General features: G+C 47.9%; 1 protein-coding gene across 2 annotated transcripts; it reads left to right on the top strand.

The window, feature by feature from the left end:
* On the top strand, positions 1–10,946 carry LOC135814144 (uncharacterized). 2 transcript variants are annotated; one of them, XM_065327215.1, is made up of 2 exons: positions 1–194; positions 8,305–10,946. In XM_065327215.1, exon 2 carries the CDS (start codon positions 8,338–8,340, stop codon positions 9,943–9,945), a length of 1,608 nt encoding a protein of 535 aa, XP_065183287.1. In that variant the 5' UTR covers positions 1–194; positions 8,305–8,337; the 3' UTR covers positions 9,946–10,946. The 2 variants fall into 2 exon arrangements, with proteins under 2 accessions (XP_065183287.1, XP_065183286.1); XM_065327214.1 differs by having other exon boundaries at positions 2–243.
* Positions 10,947–17,542: the final 6,596 nt, after the last annotated feature.

Genomic DNA, 17,542 nt, shown 5'->3' with positions numbered 1-17,542 from the left:
GGAAAGGCCACACTGCCCATACATAATTATAGTATGCTCTTTGACTTTGTCGTGTAGACTGGAAGACACACTGCACTGGCCGTGTTCGTGTTGTTTGTGCAGTTTTGCGTTGTTCGCGCTCCACTATTTTGGAGGTGCTGTTCTCCTGTAGTGTTGCAGTGGTGGCTGAGTGCAGTTGAGCTGTAAATCGTTCGGTGAGTGGATGAAGTGCTCGGGACGTAGCCACCTTTAGCTTGATGAGGGGTGAGTGTCTAAACGGCAATTAGCACTCTTGTTCATTGTGATTTGGATTTATTATAGAACCCTTTCGCAATTATTTGGGGTGCGCCCACCGAAAGAGTAGCGGATAAATGGTGGTTATTCTCGCGGCTTTGTCTTTGACATGTGGGGCCCAAGTTGCCACATCCAGTAGCGGAGATATCCGTTTGGTGTTTGCGAAAGTATAGGCTCCTTTGTTGATTTCTATTTTTTCAATCTAAGTTGTGCGCTAATGCACATAATGCTCTTGCACATTTGCCTGTTGTGACTTTTTCGTTCTTGTTTCCGTGTTGCCTTGCCCATCCCCGAACGCATTTTGTGTCTCAGTACGAATGGGCATGTTGGCAGTATGGTGCAGTGCCAGTGGTCGTGTTTGTGTCCTTGTGAAACTTGACTGGGGCTAACAACACGTCCTTGAGACGAACGACACGTACACGGGCAATAGTTATTGCAACTGCTCAGTGTTGCTCCTACGATTCGAGCCGCGTGTTCGGGTAGTGGCCGCGTCTGGATTTCGTTGCTCGGGAGGCGAGACTTCACTATCCCTTCACCATGGAATGTCGACAGCAAAGACTAAAGTGTCTATTTCATGTGACCGAACCACACATTCCCGTCAGCCAGCTGCCCATGTCCACCAGCGCCCGCACACAGGAAAGCAAGAATGTTTGATGGCTTTCTTGTTTCCGAGTCGAATTGGGGCACACGTATCGCGGCTGTGGCCTGGGTTGTTGAAGCTTGTTCAGTCCCTAGACCATACTACGTGTTGATTGCGGTTGTGTTTGTGTTACTGAAAGGAGTAACGACTAACGTGCGCGTGTACGTAGAGTCTACGTAATAGTGTTGACAGAATGGTTCCACCTGCGCGACTGCTGTCTCGGAGAGTGCCTGCATTAGCAGTGCATATGCCTTGAAGCCCTGATTCCCTGAACGACTGAGGCTTGCAGCACAGCTGCTATGCCCGGCGTGGGGCAGACTGTACATGACCTTTGTATACAAAGTAGAGCATCGTTGGCAGAGCATGGCTCCTGTGCACGTGATCTTTTTCGTAGACATAAAGTGTTGTGCCTGTACCCCTGCTGACACGGCTGTCAAGAAGCGGCAACTTACTTAGAAAGATGGCGTCGGTTCGAGATGGCATGGTAACCGCGCACGTGCCGTGGTCCGTGACTTGCTCATGTATGCACGCAAATGCAAGTCACAAACTCACAAAGATCGTCTTTGCATTTGGAGAAAATATCTTCGACTCTCTTTGGAGGTTGGCGAGGTTTGCCTAATATTTACTTGATCGCGATGCCGGTATGTCCTCTCAATAATTAGAACAAAGAGAGCTGATGATCGCTTCATTGCTGAGCAGAAGTAACAATCAACTCTCCTCATGTCCTCGGTGCCAAAGGCAGACGACTGCAATTCCACAACGAGCATTTCACGATGATGGAAACAATAATCGTGTACTAGTACACACTTGGACCATTCGGTCATCCCTATTCTAGCCGCTAGTTCGTCCAGCAAGCAGATATTGACTATTACGATAAGTACAACTGCGTGAACGAGGGCTCACCCAGCAAATTCAATTCAAGACGTGACTCCAGTCAAGAATTAAGGTCTTTACTCGAGAACTTCACAAATAGAGGTCAAGGCACCCCACAAAACTGATAGATGGCACAAACGAAAGACAAATAGGCTAGACAAAGTGTCCCAAGTGATTGAAAACAGCAGATCTACCAAATAAGACAGCTACATATGCCTAAACAACGATTCCCATACAGTAGAGAGTAGTATCAGGCAGAATGAAAGCCTTGGAAGTGCACAAATACAGCCACGACCGCCACAAAAATTGGACGACCGCCACAAAAAAATTCTCATTGCTCTACCTCCTTGAAGGGTGAAAGTTACCAGTTATCCTATAGCGATGTCAGTTTATGCCTGTTAGAACCCCCCACAACCCGCACGAAATACCTTTCAAATAATTCCAGGATGCAATTGCAGCTCCAGACAGGAGGAAGAAGAACACCGTGAAAAATAACGGCAACGATGCCCAAACTCTCGGGAAACGGCTGAAGTCTTCCTGAAGATGTTAACATTGAATAGCCATCGATTACCAGCGTGGTTTGGTGACTTTAGAACTGTTTTGAGACTTAGAACGAAGCGATATCTCAAATTTGATGGAATTGTTACCTGTCAAATGCGTGGGCGAGCAGGCCAGCTGACTGGTTATGCATGAACATGCATGAGCATGCATTGATTTTTCATGGTTCACGTGCAGAAAACTAAGTTGCCGCGATCCAAGTGCAGCTAACAGCCGTGCTGAGTTTAGGCTGGGTCAGCACAGACGAGTATTCTACGATGTGACTGGACCGATAAAAATAATAGTTTTGATAACGAATTTTGTTGAGTGTTCATAAAGACGAGCATTTTGCTTCACGGGTGATGAAAAGTCGGTATGTTACGGTTTTAGCACAGTTGTGCTATATGCCACTCGGCAGGAACACAGGCACATGCACGAGTGCCATACCAGACAATGTCTTTCATTACTCGAAATATTCCGGGTGCGAGCCGCGGAATGGTGTTGTGTTGTTCCGAGGAAACTTCAATGCCCTGTGAGCCCTATCGTTGGAAGGCATTCTTCATTGATGGGACTACAGTACATCATTGTATGAAAAGGCGGGAGGTCCGGGCCCATCCACCGAGAATATTATTATTTTAGGAAAATTGGACCTAAACAGGCAATATTTCATTGCTTCAAAAATCACAGGAAATATTATTAGTGCCACACTGGTTCTGACCCCCCACCTATACTCCCAATAAATTTCGCACACTTGCACCGAAGTGGGGAAGGTGTGCCCTAGTACGGATTGGTATTTGCACTGAAATTTTCACTTGAAGCATAGTCTATTTTCACGTTGTCATACCTGTAGAACCACAGCTAGACATGGGGCTTTCAGAAACTGTAGTCTTCGAGGTGCTGCTGGAATCTATTGCAGGGCCGGCGCCACTGGTGTGGCCGTTACGGCCATGGCTGTACCAAATTCCCGAAAAGTCGGTCCACGTGGAACGTCCAAAACCGGGGACGAAAAGTTTCGATGTACGATTTTGTACACGGAGTCGTAAAAACGGATTACACAGTCATCAGGAACATTCTACATACAGTGAACTGTCATAGATGCACAGTCTGAATCTAGTGTATTCTGCATTGGAATATCAGACTTGCAAGTTGTGCCCAGGGGCTAGGAGATGCACCGAAATGCGCCCAGAGTGCAAGATTTGCCTTCTAAATTCCTAAAATTTTCTGGGGGGGGGGGGAGGACCCCCACGCCTCCTTTGAACAAGGCACTCGTCCGCATCGCTCCGTGGGAGCTGCCTCCGGCCCATGTATTGGTGCTGGTCCGAGGAGGCTGCAACACATCACTTGTCCTTTATTCCAGTAGCTATGCAGAAGACGTTACTTCAGTAACGTCTGGCGCTAGCCAGGGTCCACACAGCTTTAATTTGGTGTTTGTTTGTTTGTTTGTGTCACGCCTGGCACTATCCCGTATCTGTCCCGTACCGTACCGTACCATCAAACACAGTTGGTTACAAACCAGACAGTTGGCCACAATATTTGCTGGCGCCATCCCGTATCTGTCCCGTACCGTACCGTACCATCAAACACAGCCGGCCACAAACAGCTCGCCACAATATTCGTCGTATTATGTATACGACTCCCTGATGTATAGGGAGATTTTTTGGAAAGAAATAGGGAGACGAGGAGGAAATGCAATTATACTGGACGTTAGTTGCCAAATAGGTGATAGGATGCGTCAGCGAAAAGACAAAAACATACTTTGGAAGAGAGATCCCGTCGTCTCCAAAATAAGCGTGAACGGGCGAGTCAGCGCCGGTCACAGGAAACGTCGGTAAAGAGATCCCGTCGACTCCACAACGCCCGTGATCGGCAGAGTCAGCGCGGTCCCAGGAAACGTCAGGACAGACATCCCGTCAACTCCAGAACGCCCGTGATCGGCAGAGTCAGCGCCGGTTCCAGGAAACGTCAGGACAGACATCCCGTCGACTTCAGAACGCCCGTGATCGGCAGAGTCAGCGCCGGTCCCATAGCTATGCAGAAGACGTTACTTCAGTAACTCATTGAAACGTTTTTGCAATACAATGATGTAGCTAATCAAAGGAAAAAAAACATTTTCATCAGTTCTAACACATGCACGATGAGCTAGGCAACAAAGCATAGCGTAGGGCCCTGAGCTTCCAAGCTCTCTCGTTCCCATTCGAACTCTAAGTAAGCCGAGCTACCAGCCATGGTGCAAGGAGGCACCACAGACATTAAGATAGCTCATCAAGAGTGCTCTAACTACGAAAAGTAGCGGGCAGTGCGTAATGCAGCAGCACTAGAGCAACCTACCAAGAGTGCTCCATAAGACGAATATTGAGGAGTGAAATACCCATGGTGTGGCACACTACCTTGTTCGACTTTGGGCCGGTTGTAAAAGGTGAATTGTTTCCGTACGAAGTTTTTGGCTTAGGGGTTGTCCGTAAATACATGTATTTACCAAAGAGACGTCTAACAGGCGTTTCTGGTGGGTGGGTTCGCCCACAAGGCGTTTCTAAAAAATACATTTCGGAGTGCATGCATACCATACCGCGCTTTTACACGTACATACCGGTAATGTAGCACTGCTACAGCTAGTACAGGTAGGCGTTGAGACGCACTACACTGCACGCGTCAGGGCAGAGTAGACAGCTTACAGGGACACATAACTGTTCGCTATAAAGGGTCAATTTTGAATGGGTTCAAGCAGGGACATGGACAAAGGTCCGCTATATCACGAAATTCGCTATATGCGACTTCGTTATAAGTAGAGTCGACTGTACTGTATATGTGTGCATAGTATCAAGAGTATATAACCCCCCGTTATAATTTTATGCTCTTGATAGTATGATGTTGATTATGAGTGGTATTACTCTGCATTTTTTGCGTTTCTGGGGGTGGGGGTGGTGGGTCAAGGAAGAAACGCCTGTTAGACGTCTCCAAGTAAATACATGATTGTATTTACGGACGGCCCCACTGACCATGCATGCAAGATCACGAGCCCAGCCAGACTCGGGGGGGGGGGGGAGGGGGGGGGGGGGGAGGGGAGTAGCCCTCGGTGCCACTAGTAGCTGCCTGATCAGGGGGACCAGCACCGACCTGAACACAAAGGTAGAGTAAAACCTGTGACTAACAACCACCCCTTGGTGCCAGAGAAAGTGGTCTTTAGTGGCAGGTGGTCCTTAGTTAGAGGTTTGCACCGCACAACCTTTTATGAATGTACGACCGTCCGTGCCTGGTGAAGTGGTCTGTAGTACCAGGCTGGTGGCTAGTCACGGTGGTCTTTAGTTACAGGTTTTACTCTAGCTGTCTATGCATTGCATAGTACATGACTGTAGTGTAGTGTAGTGTATTGTGACGGTGATCAGCACCGGCTGTAGTGCACAAGCAAACCGTATTCCCGGGGTCAAATCTGCACTTGTTTCTTTTGCGAAAATTGGGTCGGCTTGCCCCAAACATCCTATTTAATGCTGATAGCTTCATCATCTGCTGTCACCGGACTAGTGAAGCAGTGCTCCACCCAAGGATCGGTCATGTCCGAAAAGTTGAAGAATAGATAAGTTTTGCATCAAAGAGGATGCTTTTTGATAGACTACTCTGGCATGTGAGTGGGTGTAGCAACATTTTTTTATTATTATTTTTTACTAAGGCCACAGCTTCCAATCATAACATGCAAAGCAGCGGTGTGCAACATGCACACGTTCTTAGGAATTTTAGAACAGGGTGGTGTGAGAAATTAAATGGATGACGGTTTTAGGTAATAGAGAGGTTTCGACCCGCGTGATTTGTGCTCTTACGTGAACGTCAATTTTTTGCGTTGAAGCAAGCTCAGAAAGAGCTTTCGTTTCACGTTGCTTGTGAAGCACGTCGTTTCGCTGCCGACAGGAGCGAAAACTTCAAAAAGTGAAAAAGTGATTTTTGGTGAGGCCAAAGTCGCACAAATATTATTTATAGCTAGTTTAGGCAAAATCGACAAAATCGAGTCAATAATCCCAACCTGATAGCAAGGCTAAATTTGCAAAACTCGCGTTCACGTCGAACGTGAGTTGACCTCAGCTCACGTCATGAACGGGAGTTTCGACGCCAAAATTTGCCACACCGACGTAAATTTCACGGTGTAGTGCAGAACAACGTGAAACGAAACCTCTCTAATGACAACAGTACATGCCGTAGTATTTCAGCAGTGCGCAATTGTGTGCTTCCAGGGTGTTGTGGATGGTGTTCAGGGCTGTAGACATTACAATTGTGTGCTTCCAGGGTGTTGTGGATGGTGTTCAGGGCTGTAGACATTAGAGAGGTTCCGCACTACGTAAAGTTAAGCAACTTTACGTTAGTGGGCGGGAAAAACCCGTGAATTCGCGAGTTTGCACTCCACTAGCGGAAAGTTGTCTACGGAGAGTACGCAGATAGGGCTCTGATCACGTAGGTGCTCCGTAAGTGGATTGGTGCACAAATGTATGACTCTCTCCCCAGGTCAATCCGGCCGTACACTGCCACTTTCGGAGTTGCCAAGGGCAGCTACGTGATTTGAAAACTCTGTATGGCGGAACACAGATGCGCATGCAGTTTACGTTCGACTTTCCGTAGATCGACTACGTTTTTTACTAACGTAATTACGTTATGCGGAACCTCTCTATTGCGACACGGTGGAGACAGTGGACTTGCTAACAATGGGACTTTGGCAGCAGAAATAAGCTGAAGAACTCAATCTGTTGCATTATGCAAGATCATAAAAAAGGACCGAACAATATGATCTATTAACCGTTTGCTGATCGCTAAAAAGGAAGGTATTGATTATCGTTAGCTGTCACTAATGATATAACGATACCTACTGCTCAATCTGCACTAGTATGTTCTTCAGTACATGTATGTGTATAAGGTGCTAGAATGCAAGTAACAGTACTGTTGGTGCTGTGTGCACGGTGTACCGGGTTCGGACCGTGCTGTTCACTGGCATGGTGCCACTGTCCTCACTGCATTGTACACTGGTAGTAGACAGCTAGTGCGTAGACTGGTCCAGCACGTGGACTACTGTCCCGGTCCAGCCGCACTCCGCTATCACTGCTGAATGCCAGCTTGAAATATCGTTATATCGATACATCGGTTGTTTAGCTAAAGGTGTTATTGTTAAGCAGTTTTTGCATATTGTTTCAGCCCTAATAAAAAATACAGCATGATTAAGACTCAATTTCGCTCCTGCTCTTGTAAGTTGTAGGAGTTGAGCACTCTCATGTGAGGTAGTGCCTTTGCTGTTTGCATTACACTCTAGGTTACATTGCATGTATTCTACTTCAAGTAGTCAGTGACGTACGAATCTATGGGAAAGTGCATGCTGTCAGCGAGCCGTAATAGTGTGTGCTGGACTGATGTAGTGTGCGGTGTCAACAGTTGTACGTGGACCTAATGTTATGAGACTATGCGCAAGTTCAGACTTATGTGCAAACTGACCCCTGCCCCCGGTTCCAGGCTGACGACAGCCCTGGTGTCAGCAAGATCGGGTAGCATCATGCATCCCTGCTATAGTGCTTAGCATAGCCGAATGCTCTAGCCTGACGTGCCATCAGCTCAAGTGCAGTGGGCGCTTGTGTGTGTCTTTGTATGTGTGTGCGTGTGTGTCTGTGGGTGTGTGTGTGTGATGAAAAATACCAAAAAGTAGGGATTCACTGGCCAGAAAAAGCCACTTCATAGCTGTGTGGTGTAGACCAGGCTGAATAGTGGCGGTCAATTCTTCAGGCTTGCAAGCTGTTGAATGGTGCAATCCCAGCACAAGCTGCTATGGCTTCTGCCGTAGCATCGCTATCATCGCCTCCGGCGATGGGCGTCCAATGGTGTGTGTGTGTGTGTGCGTGCGTGCGTGCGTGTGTGTGTGTGTGTGTGTGTATATATGCACTTGTTGCAGCTTCGTCCCTCTCTACTAGTGTTTACTCAATGCTTGTGTTTACTCTGTGTCTGTGATATTGGTGCAGCTTTGTCCCTCTCTACATCCCTCGCCCTGTAACATGGGACAGCAGACCAGTAGCACATCAGATGATGGAGCTCAGCCCGATGACTGGTGGACGAGGGAAACGACGGTTCCAGCTATGGGACCACTCAGCCCCAAGACCTCCAAGTCCCTACCGGTGATGAACCACACACACCTGTCGTCGCCGACCAACGGCAGCAAGGAACTGGCTGTGTTTGACAAACCGCCGGAGCGGCGAGGCCCAAGCGGCGGTGGCGTTGGTGGTGCAAGAACACACGGAGAGTTGACGCATGCAACCAGTGTGATGCATTCGCACAGTGACCGCGGACTTGCATTGCTTGCTGGCAGCACGGGCGCTGTTGGTGGCAGTGGTGGTGGTGCAAGTACTAACCGTGCTAGTCGTGGTGGTGGCTCGCGTCATCGACTCTACTCGGACAAGCCAGCACCGGCGGCCCACGCCCCGGAGCTGCACAGTCTTCCCGTCGGCAAAGCTTCAATTGATGACCGGCAGCATGCATTGAGGCGAGGCCGGCGAGTCATTCGGCGTAGTCGAACGGAAGACAGTGACACTCTGGTGAGGCCGGTGGTGACCAAGTTGACCAGAGAGTCGAGGCGTCGTGTGTCCGTCCGTGCTCGCATGCACTACGACTTGGTTGTAGACCGCACGGATACGCTGCGACGTGGGAAGAGCGTAAACAGAGGTAGGCTCACTCTGATAACGACGCGAAAGGCGCTGCTGCGTGAAGACGGCCAGCCGCCGACGCTGTCTGATTGTGCTGGCAACGTGGAGGATATCATTGTGGAGGATGTGACCGAGCGTGTGGTCAACTACAACAAAGAGTCTGGTAGAGAGTTGATGTGGGTGACTATTGATGGCTTAGCACTAGAGGGCTACATTGAGGTGCAGCTGAAGCTGTCCAATCCTATTCATGTCCTACATCTTGGCGACAATGCAATGAACCAAGGTCCCAGAAGGGCCTCGCTGCAGGTGATGTACTTTGCCAACTGTCACCGGACGCTACTCATTAGCTCCGAGACCACCGTCAATGAGCTCATCGAACAGCTCATTGCCGCGTATCGTGTAGTTGATGAGCCAGGCAACTTCGCACTGCACGAGGCGCGCAAGGGCAAGCGCTTTATTGGTCGTGTTCTGGACGGAGAAGAGAGGCCACTGCTCCTGTCCTTACTCTGGGGAGCCAACTCCAATAGAGGATTAGAACTGCGCGAGGTGAAGCACTCTGTTCCGCCTTCGCCCACACTGCAGCGTATGCAGCCGCCTGCCACTGACTCGGGTATCGCGTCAGCGGGCAGCACACACAGCACTCTCGACTCGCCAGCTGTCAAATCATCCCTGACACTTCCTGAAAAGAAGGATTCCGTTAAGGTGGTCAGCAGTCCCGTTGTCGCCGTTAAAAAGAAGCAGTCCACATCCACTATCAACTGGATTGATTTCACCCTACCGGAGTTGGACAACTTCCTACGCATGCTGCAGAATGAAGAGGAACGGCAGAGGGAGTCTATCGAGCGACGTTTTGAGAAGAAGCGGGCTGGGCTCCTGAAAGAGCTGGCTGAGATGGAAGAGAGCGGCTCGGCTGAGCTAGACAATGCCCTTGCTGAGGAGAGCCCTCTTGGTACCCTGGTGTAGCCGATCAACAAAGTCTTCTTTGCCGCCGTGCTGTCAGGGTGTGCAGCCCTCTTGGTACGCTAGCATAGCTGATCAACCGAGTCATCTTCACCACTGTGCTGTCAGGGTGTGCATCAGAGTCTGCAGCCTGGATTGACTGTCTCGCAGAAAGAGAAAACAAACCCAGTGCTAGCGAAGTCATCTGTGTGGCTACTAGTCACCTGTGTGGCTACTAGTCACCTGGCATAACATGTTAGTCTGCCAAACTCAGTGCCACCGTGTCGGCATAATACCATACTGTCCCTAGAATTGGGCAATATCGGAAGTCCAATATTGGAATATTGTAAGCGATCTCATTTAGATTAGGGCAATAGAATCAAGGCATGCTTTTAGAATAGTGCAGTGGAAGCTAGGCATGCTTTTAGAATAGTTCTGTGTAAGCGCCATATGGACATTGGTTCATACTCGGTTAGCATGCTGATATGATGCCGGGTCTGAGTGTGGCGATGGTGTCTGTTTTCCTCGTTAGATGTTATGGTAGTGTGCGCGCGTGCGCGCGTGTGTTTGTGTGTGTGTGTGTGTGTGTGTTTTGTGGTGTTACCGTTTTCTAGTGCATCTTTGCCTCCATTGACTTGTTGTCCCTAGGGAGAAATTGGCAAGCCCATGCCCAAGCACAAAAAATTATTCAATTTTGCTCATTTGAATCCTATCCGCTCCAAACGGCTTCACATTGATGAGTTGTCATATACAAGTACATGCGCTGTCCTACACATTTCAATTTTTTTGTACCAATTCTGCTGTCCCCGGCAATCCGAATCAGTTTATCGTTACGTTTGATTTCGTTTACTGCCTTAGCAATATTTTCTTGAATTGTGTCCATCTGTGATGCACCGTTTTTTTCATGCACATTTGTGCACTAGTTGATAGGAAGCATTCACTCACAGGCTGTATTTTGTGATTTTAGTCAAGTCTTTTGCCATTAAGATATGGTACTTTTCCGTTCCTGGTCAGTATTCAAGTGAGATGTTCTCCTTCCAGGAAGGTACATGTACTAACACCTGGGCCAGGCGTGAATATTTCACCTGATAGGCATTGGAACTGGTTGTCTGCCAGTTGATTAGGTGATGCCAGTGGATGGTGCGAAGTGCCGAAGGTAGTACTTCTTCTCGTGGTAGCACTTTAAGACAAGTTCACTCCTCTTGCTGAGAGAAAGGTGCGTGCGCGATTGGCAATTTGTCCGCAAGGCATAGGTTGCACTTTTTCTCTCAGAGTTTTGTTGCTGTAGCCTAGGCCACTGCTTTCCGGTGCACCACCCATTGAATGCTGCATTCCTTCCCCCTTCGGAAGTCCCCCCCCCCCCCCCCCATCCTTAATTCTTTGCCCAGACGTATTGTGATAGGCGTGTGCTCTTCTGGCGTTGCCTGTGGCGCAGAGATGGCTGGTAGTTGTAGCGCTATTTGAATGTTGCTGCTCAGTGTTACAACAAAATAATGGGTCTATTATGGCAACACTGGCCAACACTCAGTGCTTGGTTGTGGCGTGGCTGGCATGGAAGCCGGAGAAGTTTCAAAGTCTGCCTTGCTGCATCCTGAAGATGGTCACAGGGACCGAAACGTTGATCAAGAAACGTCCGGCGGACTGTGTGAAATAGCAGTCACAGTGCAACTGAGTGTTGGCTAGTGTTGTCTTCTTAGACCTCTTTTTTGTTACAATGAAGCTGCGTGAAGCGTCGTTTCCGTATACCTGTTGGTCCGGTGTATTCCTTCTCATCTGCATTTGTGGTGACTCTTGCCTTATACACGAGGCTCTCCGTTGGACATGCTCCGTCCAGTGCGCATAGTTCCTTCTTCTGACAGTTACAATTCCCAGTGTCATTGTCATTCATGGTAACAAGTCATGTAGACTCATTCTGCGTCCACTTCACCACCACCACATTTGCGCTCTGCGGCCAACCACGTTCATTCCCATTACTTTCTTCTTATGTATACATGTATTCACATTGTTAACGCGGTATAGCATGATGTATAGACCGACCGAGTTTGGCTTGGCTATAATCTCTAGATAAAAAGTATCTTGGATACTGAAGAGAAAGGACAAAATGTTGGCTCAACATCCGAGTTTAGAAAGAATCTATTAAGTTTTAAAATATCGAAGGAAGGCATTCGAGTCGACAATAGGTATTCACAAAATTTAATGGGAAAGGTGCAAACAGGAAAAGTCTGGAGAAAACAATTGACTGTCACCACCAGGACTCGAACCAGGGACCCTGACTTATGACCAGCGATGCTCTACCACTAAGCTATGGTGTGGTCGTCGTCCTAGCAGCGACCGTTCAACATTTCTTCAGACTTCGAAACTCGGGCTTCCCGTGAATCCAAACAAGCTGGTGAGAGGACGGCTTCACAAGCCCTCACTGACCTCCACACACTCTAAAACGGAGTCGTATAAACGCAGTCAATAATATTTGACCACTGACATCAGTGCATCAGGGAAATCAGTGGGGTCAAATACATGTACAAAGAAAGCGATAAACTAATGACTGCTGTGCTGTACTACTGGCTTACCAAGAGCAGTACTTGGCATTGGCGCCTGGTCAAAACCATCGACCCGCAATGTAATGCTTTCTCCTCCACTGCTCCAGCGCCCATGCCACAGATCTCGAGATCGTCATACATTAATAATAACAATAACTGATACCATAATCAACTGTAGGTCTTTTGAGCAGAGAGAGGGAGAGTGAAAGTAAGGCAGAGCCGATGGAGCTGAGGGCTCAGTGGGCTTGGCACAGAGCAGAGTGATCCAGGAACGCAGATACGCACGACTGCCCTCAGGAAACACACTATTGGAACGTGTACGTACATACCATTCTTCCGATCTACACGGCTACAGTACACGTAAGAGGAACACTTGGTATGACAAGGACGTGTACGTGCTAAGCTCGATACGCCCAGTTGTCGGTGCCCGCTTTGTATAAATAGCGCCAGACTGGACTCGCTCCAGCGCCTTCACGTTTAGTGGCAACAGCCTTTGGAGCTCGTGCTAGCATTTAGCATCATTGTATTGTAGTATTGTACAAATTAGAGATTAGTATAACCACGTGCACGCTGTAGTGTTGGTTGTGCGGTAAAGTCAGAGACTTATGAATGTTTGCTCTGCAGCTTCTGGCTTAGCTGATAATCGTAGCGGCCTGGAGTAACCTTACATGCACATTAACCTTATTCTTATTGTTCTTTCATTCAACATCATAATTATGCCTCCACTGATGAGCTCAGGAGGAGCGAAACAGCTGTCTGGAGGGTCATTGTCAATATCAATCTAACGTGTTATATACCGGAATTGTCCTCGCTGTGCATGTGGTGATGGTGATGTGAGTGCAGAGTTTGGATCGGCCAAGAGCGCAATGTGGTGGTGTGGTGTATTGGATGCACATTAACGTTATAAAATATATTCTTGCACAATTCGTAATGCATGTAATGTACCTGAAGCAACAACAGTGCTCAGCATTTTACACTATACCTTTTCTTTGTACTTTCCCATGGCATTAATTAATGGCCTATCATGGTCTTTGGTTGTTCCCATCGATCTTTACCTGTGGCACCACACACACACACACACACACACACACACACACACACACACAAAATATGACTTCGTTTGTTCTTTGAGCTAAAGCTCTGTGTTTGAAGGTTTGAAGAGCCCATACCAACTGGAGAAAGGCCAGGAATCATTTTAGCCACGGAAGCCAGTCATAGAGCGGGTTGAAGGGTCACACGATGAGACATGGTCCACATCTGTACCACACCACACGACGACTAGCACCCCTTTTTGGACAGGTTCGCATCTGCGCAGCGCTACGCCCTGAGGCCAGGGATGGGAGGAAGTGCTGCTCGCGCACGGAAGGAAAATACACGGACGCGTATCGAGAAACGATCTGATATTCGCGCACAAACCCGTAGCCATTAATTGAATAAGTGTATATGGCTGATCCGCCACCTTCATCATGTGTTTGTACAAGTACAATGTACATGTAGATGTTCACATGTACATGTACTCAATCCATGTAGAAGTTTCTGTTTGTTTTTTTTTGTTTTTTTTCTTAAGCCTCTTATACGGGGGTCTATGTAGATGTAGAAGTAAAATTTAATGTACTTGTACCTGCATGGTATCAAGCACAAGTATTTTCTGGTGCATTCCATACTGAACATGAATTCGTTGAGAGCAAGACCAAGGGCAAGGGTCCACTCAGCATATGCCTGCACTAGCAATATTCTCACATACAGATAATGAGAGGCCCGGAGGCTCCGCCCTATCGAGGGGATGGGTCTGATACGTACACACACGTGTGTGTGTGTGTGTGTGTGTGTGTGTGTGTGTGTGTGTGTGTGTGTGTGTGTCCCATATGGTGCAGTGGTATGTGCAGCGATTTCCAATCGATAGGTTGCGGGTTCGATTCCCGACGATTATGGTCACACACGTCTTTCTTCTCTTTCTCAGACTCTTCCTGACTTTTCTTTCATTCTCCTGGGTGGTTACCAACAGCCAGTGTATGCCGGAGTATGTGGTGTGCACATGTGGTGTGTGTAGAAAAAGAAGAAAAAAAAAGAAAAAGAAAAAGAAAAAAAGAAAAAATGGAAAAATGAAAAATAGGGATTCACTGGCCAGAAAAAGTCACTTCAAACAGCTGTGTGGTGGATACCAGGCTAAAAATAGTGGCGGTCAATTCATCAGCCTTGCAAGCTGTTGAATGGTGTAATCCCAGCACAAGTTGCTATGTCTAACATAGCTGTTCGCTATCATCGCTCCCGCGATGGGCATGTCTGAGGTCTGAGGTGTGTGTGTGTGTGTGCGCGCGTCTGTGTGTGGTGTGTATGTACATGTGTGTGTGTGTGTGTGTGTGTGTGTGTGTGTGTGTGTGCGTGTGTGTGTGTGTGTGTGTGTGTGTGTGTGTGTGTGTGTGCATCAGCCTTGCAAGCTGTTGAATGGTGTAATCCCAGCACAAGTTGCTATGTCTAACATAGCTGTTCGCTATCATCGCTTCCGCGATGGGCAGGTCTGAGGTCTGAGGTCTGAGGTGTGTGTGTGTGTGTGTGTGTGTGTGTGTGTGTGTGTGTGTGTGTGTGTGTGTGTGTGTGTGTGTGTGTGTGGTGTACGTACATGTATGTGTGTGTCCTGGGGCCATTTGATTGGCATCCTCCAGGTGATGTTATCATCAGGGAGGGCCAGGGGTAGGATCAAAACCTCTTTGTACTTCACTTACTTTGGCATATTCCGATACCATTCACGAAGTTTGGCGTTTTAATTACCCAGGAATGTCGATGTTGTTGTATATGTACATGTACGAGTACTGGTAAACTGTGATGGATAGAGTGTGATAGCAAGCTCAAACAATGTTAGTCGATCGGCGTTAGGGCAGTCTCTACACAAGTCCTTCGCGTTATGCCGAGCGGTCTTCATTGTAGTGTATGTTATCCGTTGTATACGTGTGTATATATGTAGTACCTGTAGTACTCAGGGCTTGTTCACGGTAACACCGATATGATCGATGCTGTAGCCCGCCTAATCCCTTTGCACAATGGCTTCAATGCTCGCCTCGCGATATCGCAAAGAAGATTCCCTGGATGGAATTTACTATTGAGGGAAAGATCATGGATTGCAACGCGATGCCTACATGACTGTATTCACACCGTAGTACTCTGGTTTGTCTCCGGGCAGCGTAAATCTCATTATATTATTATTATGTGGTCAGCACTATCGTCCAGTCTCTATAAAGGGTGACAGGTCTGTGACAGCAGCGATAGGGTCAATGATAGGAGCGTTTCATCTCTCCAGTAAAGCCGTCTACGGGCAATTCCGCTTCCCAGTGAGCATGACGGTCACAACCGATTCGAATCTCTATTCTGAGCCGGTGAGAGAGCGAGGGAGGGAGAGAAAAGGAGAGAGCAGCTGACCAAAGGTCTAACTACTTTGAAGGAAGACTAAGTGTGCGGAGACGGATGGGATATGCCCGTTATCTGTGCCCATGTACTTCAGTCTTCATACAGGGGGCGAGGGTTGACTGGTAGACCAAGGCAACAAAAGCTGAATGGATGTACATTGTAGATGATGTATTTGGAATGATGGTATTCGACAGATGCGACGCCCGGTACACAGCGTGCACAGCTGACCACATGTCATCACTCGATGGGTTGGAAATCATTTCTTGCAACTTGAAGGGTTGGACTTTGAAATCATATCAGAGGAGAAAGTATAGCTATTGCTTTATATTAGTCTAGTTCTTGGTGGACGGTTCAGTTGCGGAAATCAAGGTTCTACGTCTAGGCCGACTTGAACAGAAGAGGACTGTGTACAGTCCCTACACTCGCAGAAACACTGGTACCATGATGGTGCTGTCTTGCACAGTGCGCACTCAATCCAGTCTAAAGATTCAACGCCAGGCACGATGGCGTCGCTGACTTCACACCACAATTAACCACACCAAGTGCAAGTTCATTGCATAGCTAGCCTTTACCATGAGCACGCAGATGAGAACATAAAATCAGAGAGTAGTATTTGTAGTATTGTAGTATTGTAGTACTCCCTGGTAAAACACGATGCACTCCTGTTTTCAGATAAGACTCATATGGAGAGCCAAGGACTGCTATCCAACTCGGGCAAGTACTGCATGATGTGCATCATGACTTCGGTTGGTGTGATAGTGCTCCATGTTCACCATGTCACTCTTCTTCCATTCTGCCCACAGACGATGTGTGCACTCCAGCTGCAGCGCTGGTTTGGTGCTCTTCTTGTCCGTATGAAGCTGCTCTTCCCTCTTGTGTATCATGCACAGTATACCTCATTCTATAATGATGCTGTATTATTTTCTTTAAGACACCAGATGCCAGTAGGAACCATTGGAACCTTCGGAGCAGGAACCATACGGTACACGCAGTGAATGACGGGGGTGGTGTGTAACGCCAGTGCAGCATGACTTCTGCTGCGATAACATGATAAGTCGTTCAGCGGACAAGGAACAGCTCGGAAGATGTCCTGCGGAGCGTTTCGGCTCGGTCCTTTCGACTCTCTTCCCACTTCCTCCTTGGCACGGCTTTAGAAGCGTGTCACACTCCGGGTACCAGTGTTTGCATGTGATATCTTCCTGCTGATGCATACGTAAATAGATAAGTAGGCTGACGTCACTTGCCTATGAACAAGCTAGCAGCTAGTGTCTAGCAGAGGTGCACCAAGAAGACATAAGTTACACAATCGCCCCATTGCTATCGTTCCAGCAACTCGGTCAGGTGCAGGCCACACGTCACTGCACTGACTAGAACAGCAGATAAACAAGACAACAATTGGTGTTGGACAGGAACTTCTTGTGAGGTTTGGACACTTCCTACATCTCTGACAATGGTGTGGAGGAGTGAATAACCCCATATTAAATAACACTGCGATACACACAGCTACATGTATTCCTCAATTATCCAACTTCATAATCATGGTGAATGTCCTGCTCAATCAAACTTATTGGTGGCATTGGCTGTTGATTTCCGGGACCATGGGGACATACATGTAAAATGTCTCCACATGTACATGTACATGTATGATTATGTGCTGCGCACGCGTTTACGGATACTGTAGC

Source organism: Sycon ciliatum, chromosome 4, assembly GCF_964019385.1.
Source record: "Sycon ciliatum chromosome 4, ocSycCili1.1, whole genome shotgun sequence".
NCBI classification, from domain to species: domain Eukaryota; kingdom Metazoa; phylum Porifera; class Calcarea; order Leucosolenida; family Sycettidae; genus Sycon; species Sycon ciliatum.
Note: the sequence above shows the minus strand (reverse complement) of the source record. Positions and strands in the feature narration are given on the sequence as shown.